The 11,084-nt window shown below is 39.2% G+C and overlaps 1 protein-coding gene across 1 annotated transcript; it reads right to left on the bottom strand.

Annotated features, from left to right (window-relative positions):
• Positions 1-3,628: 3,628 nt before the first annotated feature.
• On the bottom strand, positions 3,629-7,597 carry LOC130095187 (uncharacterized protein K02A2.6-like). The gene has a single exon (XM_056261879.1). It carries the CDS (start codon positions 7,478-7,480, stop codon positions 3,629-3,631), a length of 3,852 nt encoding a protein of 1,283 aa, XP_056117854.1. The 5' UTR covers positions 7,481-7,597.
• Positions 7,598-11,084: the final 3,487 nt, after the last annotated feature.

The raw sequence follows: 11,084 nt of genomic DNA on the forward strand, positions 1-11,084 counted from the left end.
TGGTGATTGTTGGAACGGTGGAAAGACAAATCGAGATGGTCTTTTGTGAGTTTTATTTTGTTTTTGTCGAGTTTTAATTAAATGTGTTTTACGATGGTCTGCGAGATAAAATTACTGCATTTGACATGTTAGTCTAACTGTTAGTCCTATCTATGTAGGGAACACCCGAGCCTGTCAGTGGTAAAAACAAGCACTTATAAAAGACATAACGTTACATTTTGATCAAACTGCTATATTTGCAGTCCGTTTCCCGAATGACGAACTTGATGATTTTATGATCAATACTGGACCAAATTGAAGTCGTTTAGACACAAAATAAGACGCGTGAAAATAAGGCTTAAAAATACTGCACTTTCCTTTGCAACGCAAAATGGGTGATTTATTTGGGCTTAGAGAGAGGGGATCATATCAGAGTTAATGATCTATTAGGCAACAAAGACAAGTAAACTGCATGCCAAAAAATCAAGTTAGAATATTTAGAGTGGTCAAGTGAAGCTTATGTTTTATTAACCTAACTTAGATGTATTGTAAGCAGATTTATGAGATATTTCCTTAACAAGAAACACATAACCGTTAACTGAATACTATTTATTTTGATTTCTTACAGCTCTACAGTGTGGGACAATTTGCAGCCTGGGAAGGAGTTTTGTGTAAGTATTAGCCATGTTAATACAATGTTTTAAACTTAAAGTTTTAAAATCTAAAGATTACTTTTTTTTTTTGTGGCTGTTTTTGTTATTTCTACAGAATTTTCTCTCTTCCACTGTCTGTCTGCTCATCTTTGGTGCTGTGGCTAACAGATTTTGTCATGTGTTTTTGTGTGTCATGTCTTTTTCAGTTTTGGTCATCGGTCCAAGGTTCCAGTACCACCTCAAAATCCCAGCCAAGTTTTTAAAGGGATACTCTACTGGTTTTTCATTTTAAACTATGTTATTCCCTTAACTAAGACGAGTTGATACATACCTCTCTCGTCTCAGTGCGTGCACTACATCACTGTCTTGCGGCGAAACTTTGTTAGATCTTATCTCAGCCCTGTTCATTCAATACGTGCCCAGAAGAGAAGCGACCAAACACCTCCACGTTTTCCCTATTTAAATACAGTTACACGAGTAGTGTGACTCGACCTAGGACGATGACACAAAATAAAATGACTCGGCGCAGTAATATCATCTCTCGTGAAAAGACCGCTCCCGCTCTCCCTCTCATTTCAACGGGAGCGGTCTTTTCACGAGAGATGATATTACTGCGCCGAGTCGAAGTGTTCTCAAGCACTTGCTATGGTATTCTGCCATACAATATAGTTATCCATTTTACACGCTTAGAAAAGCGCAACGTTTTATTTTGTGTCACCGTCCTAGGTCGAGTCACACTACTCGTGTAACTGTATTTAAATAGGGAAAACGTGGAGGTGTTTGGTCGCTTCTCTTCTGGGCACGTATTGAATGAACAGGGCTGAGATAAGATCTAACAAAGTTTCAAAGCAAGACAGCGATGTAGTGCAAGCACTGAGACGAGAGAGGTATGTATCAACTCGTCTTAGTTAAGGGAATAACATAGTTTAATATGAAAATCCAGTAGAGTATCCCTTTAAGTATGTCCAGCTACAGCTGCAAGTCATGCAGTTTCTCAACCTCTCTCTTAAATGCGTTCACCATACATGGTTTTAATTGTGTAATTGATCAATATTTTTTTTTTTTTGACAAGAACATTGTTTGGATTGTCTTTTGATTTGCTGTTATTCTGAAGTTGCATTATAATATTATTACCTATAGATTTATATACTGTAATAACTACATATTATATAGTTATAATATCATTAGTAATTTGAAAATTACAATGTTTTGCAATAATGTATCAATATAGATATTACAGTACAATATCGTATAAATTACAACACAAGCAGACAAAAATGACAAAATACAGTAAAAAATACAGTACAATACTGTTTTGTAGTTTACAGTACATTACTGTAAATCGAAATACAGTACCTTGCTGGCAACCTTGCTGCCAGTACTGTACTGTACAAATACAAGAAAATTGTTAACAGTGTAGCTAGTAAGATAATATAACGGTAACTAACGTAACATATATGATATTATTCAAGTAATTATTATACCGATATGTAGGCCTAATGCTAGATAAGGTTTGCTAGTACATTTATAACGGGGTTCAGTTGTTATGTGAAGAAGGAGGCGGGAACCGGCGAACGTTGAACAAGTTTAATAATAAATAAACAAATACAAAATGAAAGTCACACAAGTGTCGTTCATTATCACTCACGCCACCAGCCTCGCGCCGCTCTCATGTCCCTGTCCCTCGGCCTCATCCTGCTCGCCACAATATTATTTCAGCAACATGACAAGCCAGTGAATTAGCAGGTTTCAATTGTTGCTTTGCACAGTGCGTAACATTTTATCTGCATGTCACGCGGCTAGAGTTTTGACACCGAGTCAATGGGCTCTGTCTAATTCTTTCTTTTTCGCTTGTTTATCGTCATCAGTTTTTTTCCTTTTACCTGTCTTTGTTTTATGAGCAGGTGCCACTCGAGAAATTGGCAGTTTAGGTTGTTTCTCCGCCATTAGCACAGCTGCAGCACACCCTCAATCTTGAGTTTGGTTTGAACGACAGTACGCGCTGTGCAAGAGAGGGGTGTGATCAGCACGTACACGAGCGTGATTGACACTGCTAAGACATTCCTTCTGACTCTGATTGGTTGTTTCTGACCGGGAGCGGTGTATTTCTGCAAATGGCAATAGGACCACTGGGAGGAGCCAGAGGAGCTTGATTTTTTCACATTTCATTATCTGTCTCATATTCTACTGTCAGGACATAATGACAGTTTTAACAAATATGTAAAAAATATTTTATTTTTATAAGAGACATCTCAAAAATGTTCTTCAAAAACCAAACCAAACTTTTGAATGGTAGTTGACCAGAATTGCAAAGAGTTTGCTCTAGCAGTAGAATATTTGGTAAAATAGGTTATATTATTAATTGTTGCACAATGACAAAAGCAAGTTATGTGTTTCTCATTGTTTGATAGAAAAGTTTAGATTAAAACTGGTCCTTTAATGGAATGGTTCTCAACTAGTGGATTATACTTTTTATTAATCAATTTCAGTGTTGTATGAACATTATTCTGCTCTTGCTTTGACAGGTTAGCGTAGCAGATAGCTAACATCAGATCCATGAAATAAAGACCCAGGAAACCGGAGTAGAGAGAGGCCTTTAGTAAGGATCTTTCCAATTTTGTAAAACTGTGAAAACATAATAATATGACTGTCGTGTCTTTCCCTTCTTATAAAGACAGAGGACACTAATGAAGAGTCAGAAACATAAATTCAGGAACAAAAGAACTTGCTTCTCTTTAATGCTCACTTTGCTTATATCTGCCGCATTCACTTCGTCATCATCACATGACTCCACCCATTACTTATGTCTTAAAGTAACAACGCTTTATACATAACACTCCTTCCCCCCAAAACAGAATGTCCTCTTTTTGTTTTCCTTTTTTTTTTTTTTAGGAACAAATGTCAACACAAGGACATCTTCAGTCAATTACTGAACTTAAATAAAGAACTTAAGCTATGAGATTTCAAAGTCACTCATTTTCTTTTTTTCTGTTTCACTATAAATCAAGTCTTTTAGGTGGACGTCTTTCCCTAGTGGAATAACGGCGTTCTGCGTTTGACATGGGCTCTGAAACAGATATGTTGGATCCTGAGTCTGGTTGTTTTTCCAAGCTTTGCATTTGCGGAAAGTTTTCAGTCTCAGGTCCTTTTTCTGGTGTAAGTGGGGTGTCCACAGTCACTTCTGGAACCATTGGATAGTCCGAACAAACAGTAGGTGTGACAACAGCAGACTCCACCTCAGTAGAAGATCCCAGCAACAGCTGATCCACGTGTCTTTTCCAGGTAAGCTTGTCAGATGTTAGTACAGTGTATGACACTGGGCCGGTTTGAGCTATCACTGTCGCTGGTACCCACTTTGGTCCTGAAGTATAGTTGCGTGCCAGAACATTTTGTCCAGGATGGAACAGTCTGCTTTTAGCCTTCATGTCTCTCCTGTGAACTTGCTTCTGTTGCTGATGAGTTACCACCTCTTTGACAGTAGAAGGTCTGAGTAAGTCAAATCCAGAGCGCAGTGGACGTTTCAACATCAGAGAAGCTGGAGAAACCTTTGTTGTCCCATGGCTGGTGTTTCGGTATGACAACAGGAAATCATTCAGACGCTGCTGAAGGCTCCCTTGTCCTTGTGATGTCTTTAAGGCGTGTTTGATGGTTTGAACCATTCTCTCTGCGAGACCATTCGTGGCTGGGTGGTACGGAGCTGATTTAATGTGTTGTACCCCACATCGTTGTAAAAACACAGCAAATTCTTGTGATGTAAACTGCGGCCCATTGTCACTGACGAGCTGTTCAGGGTAGCCAAAGCGGCCAAATATTTCTCCAAGTTTCACTACTGTTTTCTCTGCAGTCGTAGATTGCATAACAACAACTTCAGGCCACTTGCTGTGGGCATCCACCGTTATTAACAACATCTTTCCTTCGACTGGACCAGCAAAATCCACATGTACACGCTGCCAAGGGATTTCTGGCCAGTCCCACGGGTGTAATGGGGCCAATTGAGGTTCATTTCTCACTTGCTGGCAGGACGGACATGACTTTGCTTTTCCTTCAATGTCCATCTCCAGACCTGGCCACCAAAAATAACTCCGAGCTATTTCCTTCATTCGCACAATACCACAATGGCCTACATGGAGCTGCTGGAGGACTGGTTTTCTCAACGATGGGGGAATGATGACTCTTTGTCCCCAGAGAAGACATCCTGAATGAAATGACAGTTCATCCTTTCTAGACAGGTATGGCTTCAAGTTGGTGGTGTCCTTAGGCACGTGTCCATCTTTTACCATCTCCATGACTGCAGACAGAATTGGATCATTTCTTGTGGATCTTCTCACCTGTGTGGAGGTCACCGGAGCCATTGTGACTTGCTCAAAGTAGAAAATATCTTTCTGCTTGCTCTCGGGACAAGTCACGGGTAATGGTAGTCTTGATAAACCATCTGCGTTTCCGTGTTGCTCTGCCTTCCTATATCTTATTTCATATGTGTGTGCTGATAACAGCAGAGCCCATCTCTGCATTCGGCTTGCTGCCAGCGAGGGAATACCTGTGTGTGGCCCAAGAATGGTGGTTAAAGGCCGGTGATCAGTTAGCAGTATAAACTGCCTGCCATACAGATACTGGTGAAATTTTCTAACACCAAAAATTATTCCCAAAGCTTCTCGCTCAATTTGCGCATACTTGCTCTCTGCTTTGTTCAGCGTGCGTGAGGCAAATGCTATTGGCCTTTCTTCTCCTGAAGGCATGATGTGGGAAATCACAGCTCCCACCCCATAAGGTGACGCATCACAGGCTAACTGCAGGGGGAGCTTTGGGTTAAAATGGGTTAGCACACCGGACTTCACCATAGCTTTCTTAGCTTCTTGAAAAGTGGTCTCACATTGCTGTGTCCATTCCCATGACTGGTTACTACACAGAAGTTGGTGTAGTGGTTTCAACAGTGTGGCTAATCCACTGATGAATCGTCCATAGTAATTCAGAAGACCAATGAACGAGCGGAGCTGGGTGGTATTCTGCGGTGCTGGAGCCTCTAGTATGGCTCTTACTTTTGAAGGTGCCTTGTGCAGTCCATCAGCATCGATCACATGACCAAGATATTCAACTGACTGTTTGAAAAACTCACATTTGTCTTTCCTCACTCTTAAACCATATTCCTTTAGGCGCTGGAGTGTACCATCCAGATTACTCAGATGCTCTGCTTCGGTTTTTCCTGTTACCAAGATGTCATCTAAATAGCACTGCACCCCCGACAGGCCACTTAACACCTGGTCCATGGCCCTCTGGAAAAGCGAAGGGGCCGATGTGATACCAAAGGGAAGACGCTGGTATCTGAAAAGCCCCTTGTGTGTGACAATTGTCAGTAACTCCTTAGAATTCTCATCGACTTTCATTTGTAGGTAGGCTTGACTTAAATCAAGTTTGCTGAACCGCTTCCCCCCTGCCAAGCCAGCAAACAGATCATCAATGAGGGGAAGTGGATACTGGTCAGGAGACAGTAAAGGGTTTACTGTGACTTTAAAATCACCACAAATTCGAATGGAACCATCCTTTTTAAGTACGGGTACAATAGGCGTAGCCCATTCACTGTTACTCACTGGTATGATGACTCCACTGGTTACCAAATCTTCCAGAGCGGTCTCAACTTTTGATCTGATAGCATATGGCACAGAACGGGCTTTGCAACACTTGGCCTTACTATCAGGCTTAATGTCGAGCCTGGCTGTAATGTCTTTCATCGTACCCAGTTCATCCTTGAAAATATCAGTATGTTTTTCTAGAACATCCCTGAGCTCTGAGTTTCCCTTTGACACCATCCGCACCGTCGGCCAGTCCAGTTTAATAGTTTCCAGCCATTCTCGACCAAGTAAAGCTGGGTAGTTCCCTTTTACCACATACAGTGGCAGCGTTGCTGATTGACCATTTAATTCCACTTCCACATCCATTACCCCTCTAATAGTCACAGGCTCCCCCGTATATATTTTCAACACTATCTTGGATGGCTTTAAGTAGACATGTTTTAGGGTTTTGTGGTACACAGCATCTGACACGATAGAAACAGCAGCGCCAGTGTCTATCTCCATACACACCGGCTCTCCCTCAATGATAGGTGTCACCAAATAGCCTTTGGAGTCTCCTTCCATAGCTAGAATATTCAAAGGAACTTCCTCTGCGGAGGAATTGGTGTCATCTGTGTACTTGCAATTTGACTGCATTGTATACACATTCCTCTTGTTCTTTGATGTGCCAGGTGTTTTGCTGAATTTTTGTTTTGCAACCTTTTGTTTTCCTCTGCAAGCACGTTCTATGTGGCCTTTTTTTCCACAACTACGACACACCAACTCTTTACTCCAACACTCAGATGCAAGATGTCCGACTTTGCCACATCTAAAACATGTTGCATTTGTAGGTGCTTTGCCAGGGGAATTCTGGACTGTGCTCATGTCAGCAGACAATTTATGGACTTTATCTGAGCTACTGAAATGCTGTGCTTCTTTAGCAGCAAGTTCCATGCCTACACTTATTTCAGTGGCTTTTTGCAATGTGAGATTACTTTCACTTAACAGCCTTTTTTGAATGGCTTCGCTTCTTAATCCACAAACGAGCCTATCCCTGATGGTATCATTCAAAACATCGCCGAATTCACAGTGTTCTGAAAGTTTCTTCAGTGCAGCCACAAAAATAGTAACAGTTTCTCCCTCTTCCTGATTTCTCTTGTGAAACCGAAATCGTTCCGCTATCACCAGCGGTTTAGGTGAAAAATGTGCGCTCAACACTGCCACAATCTCAGCATAAGTTTTCTCACCTGGTTTTCTAGGCTGTACGAGACTGCGTAGCAAAGTGAAAGTCTTTGCACCCATCACACTGAGGAACGTAGGCACAATCTTCTCACCCTCAATGGCGTTTGCCTGCAGAAAATATTCAAATCGCTCCGTGTATGAGCTCCATTGTTCAACATTTTCGTCGAATTGTCCGATATTTCCTATGACGCCAGCCATCACGTCTTTATCAATTCACAGGCACCGAGCTCGCGTCTCGTTCAGCTGTTTTCTGCACTTCACTACACTTGTATTCGGCAATTCAAACACGCAGAGGTTCTTTCAAACATCCTCGTCGCCACTTTGTCGTGTCTTTCCCTTCTTATAAAGACAGAGGACACTAATGAAGAGTCAGAAACATAAATTCAGGAACAAAAGAACTTGCTTCTCTTTAATGCTCACTTTGCTTATATCTGCCGCATTCACTTCGTCATCATCACATGACTCCACCCATTACTTATGTCTTAAAGTAACAACGCTTTATACATAACAATGACATTACAAACTGCCCATTTACATGAATATGCAACTCAAGTCTAACATATCAATCCCATAAGAAAAATTAGCCATTATAATGAGACTTGCAGGACTAGTAAGCATTTAAGCTAACATTAATATGGATGTCTATGGAGAAATGCTAATCACGATTACCATCTATTAATACAACATATTTTGCTAAAACAGACAATACACAAAGACTATAGCAAAGTAGATATACTTCCTAAAGAAATACTTACAGACTTAGACCTTCAAAAACTACCAAAGGCAAAGAGAAAAGAGTAACTGCTGCATGACCTCTCAGTAGACCAGAGTCAGAAGCAAACAGGAAAACAACGGCAAGAGAGGAGGGACTAAAAAGAAAGCTAATGCATTACAACTTTACACCACTAGATGTCTCTAATGCAACACAAAGTGGGGGCAGAACAAACATTTTTGTTTGCACAATAAACAGCAAAGGTAAACAAAACACTGTGTTGGGTTAAAACACTGCTTCAAGGCAATCCTGGTTTGACATCAACTTAACTCCACTTTGCTCGTAGATTGCTTAAAGAGCTTGTACAGCCACTTGGGTTAGTTGACTTTATTAAAATGTGGGTTACAGATGGCCTTTCATTTTAGGTCATGTTTTGCCCAACAAATCTTGCGGTGTGAAGTTCAGTGAACACTGATTATTTTATTTTTAATTTCTTTGAAGACTATGATAGGATATTGACTGCAATATTTTGCAGATATTGCAAAATTCCAAGACAAGTGAGTGATTAAAGTCCTACTGCTTTGCTGACGTAGAATGAAGGAATAGTTTGTAATTTGCTCACTATAAATTTCCTGGCTTAAAGCCCTATGTTTTCATGAAACACAAGGCCGGAGGGGAGGTTTGTGTCTGTAACTTTCCATAACCAAAAAGCACATTAAATGATAATGGATCCATAAGTAACCTGTATGATTCATGTGTTCATTAATTCAAGTATTTAAGTTGTTTCACTGTGTGTGAGAAAAACTGCCCATAACTGCTGGTCTAGGATCGGTTTTCTAAATAATAATAGCATATTGGCAAAACGGATTTGGTGTTTGAGAGCGTGAAAGTTTTCTATTGACAACGTGTTTTGCAGCTTTGAGCAGTATCACAAACATATCCGTTGATTTTTTTTAACGTAATGGCCAATCAGACGTGTTTAACCCTCTGGGGTCTGAGGTGTTTTTGGGGCCATTTGGATGTTCTGTGATGCCCTTACATTTGTGCTTTTTTCAGTTATTTATAAACATGTTAATGGCAAAGGTGTAAATTCACTCTATATAGCACAAACAGGGCTACCATAATCTGTGAGCAACTTGTATGTACATTGTTTGTATTTTTAAGAGAATATTGTTTATGCGTGGTTATTGAAAAAAATTAAAATGAAAGCTGCTGAAATAAGACCACAAAACAAATACTAAATATGTGTCCACAAGACTTTTGACAAATGGATGTTGACGCTTCGAGTTCTGGCTTCAAAATGATCTGAAAATCATCCTTCCTAATCATTCACATAAACCAATAGATTGTTTTAAATTGTGAAAAACATTTTTTTGTTTGCCAAGGCAATATGCAGATGGGCGGAACGGCCCAACCCCTATCATGAATATTAAGTGGTTCTCAGACAGTGACCCTACATAATAATGAGCCTTTCATTCAGGGGTGTCACACAAGAAATAATGCAAGGACAATATATATATATATATATATATATTGTCATTGCATTCTTTCTTGTATATATATAGCCTAAATATATATATATATATATATATATACACACACACACACACACACATATATATATATATATATATATATATATATATATATATATATATATATATATATATATATATATACAAACAATCAAAATATAAATGAAAGCCAAAAGCACATTTTTAGTCATACCTGGAAACAAATTCTAGTCAAATGCTATATGGGCCATTCTACAGAATCTTGAAAAGAAAATAGTCTTTTTCCATAAATGTCTTATAAAGTATTATTTTTTAAAGTAGACCAATACAATAAAAATAAACCAGTCGCATTTCAAAGTCGTTCGCGAAATGACCGCCAGGTGGCGCAAAGGGACATTTATCAAAACGTAAGTGGGGCTAATGTCAATTAACAGTAAGGATGAAATTCTACAAGTTATGGTAATTTGCAAATAAGCCTACAACAAACATTTATTTTTAAACAAATATTTTTAAATATGCAACATGCACGTTTAAACAACAAACAATACAATCTGAACCAGCGCTTCTGCTCCTGTATTGAGACATGCAGCGCGTTGCAGTTACGATCCGGGTTCCAGTGGCCTTAATACATTCACGGCTTTTTAAAATGTCACAAAGCGTTTTGAGATGGTTTTGAATGAAATATTGAAGTTTATAATTAGGGTATTTTGGCACACCACGCCGAGTGGCTATGCATTATTCTAAAATCTGGCTTTATTCTGGCATGTTGAATTAGAGTTTGACAAACGCGGCGGCGCGTTCATTTGAATTTATTTTTCTCATAACAGCTAAAAGAACTTACTGCGTAATTGTTGGTCATACAGATAAGATATCATCTTTTAAAACTGTAAAAGGTCTACTTTTATTCATGTAGGCTAAAGTAGGCCTACACTCACAGGCTAACGACAAAACGTTTTCTCGCTCATGACAAACAAACGTTTGGGCATTTCTCAGTGAGAAAATTCATAGCCGAGTGGTAGAACTTACGGTTCGATCATCAAGATGACACGGGTTCAAATCCCGAACAAACATGGTCTATTGTAAATTTTATATTTATTAATGCAGAGAGATTTGTGTAGCTCTAAAACTCTGGTACACCATACAGTTTTTTGCTTATATTTATAAAATAAAATTACCATGCATTTCCATTTTACACTAAGGAACAATAGTATCCAACAGAACGACTTTGCATCTGTACCAATCGTATGAGGCCAATCGTAATTTCAAAAGCAGTTCTGTAAAAAAAGTAATTTTATATATATAGCCAATATATATATATATATATTTTATTAGGCCTATTATTATTATTTTTTTTGATTCCCTACAACCTAGAGTTTTTAAAAACATGGTTTTAAGTAAAGTGTGATTTGCCAGGGGGACGGGGATTTCCTTCTGGTCT

The sequence above is a fragment of the Rhinichthys klamathensis genome, unplaced genomic scaffold (assembly GCF_029890125.1).
Source record: "Rhinichthys klamathensis goyatoka isolate OS25496 unplaced genomic scaffold, OSU_Roscu_1.1 h1tg000186l_1, whole genome shotgun sequence".
Taxonomy (NCBI): Eukaryota; Metazoa; Chordata; class Actinopteri; order Cypriniformes; family Leuciscidae; genus Rhinichthys; species Rhinichthys klamathensis.

What these genes read in the sequence shown, in the direction of transcription:
- LOC130095187 (XM_056261879.1), bottom strand. Translation starts at nt 7,480, where the DNA reads ATGGGTGCAAAGACTTTCACTTTGCTACGCAGTCTCGTACAGCCTAGA.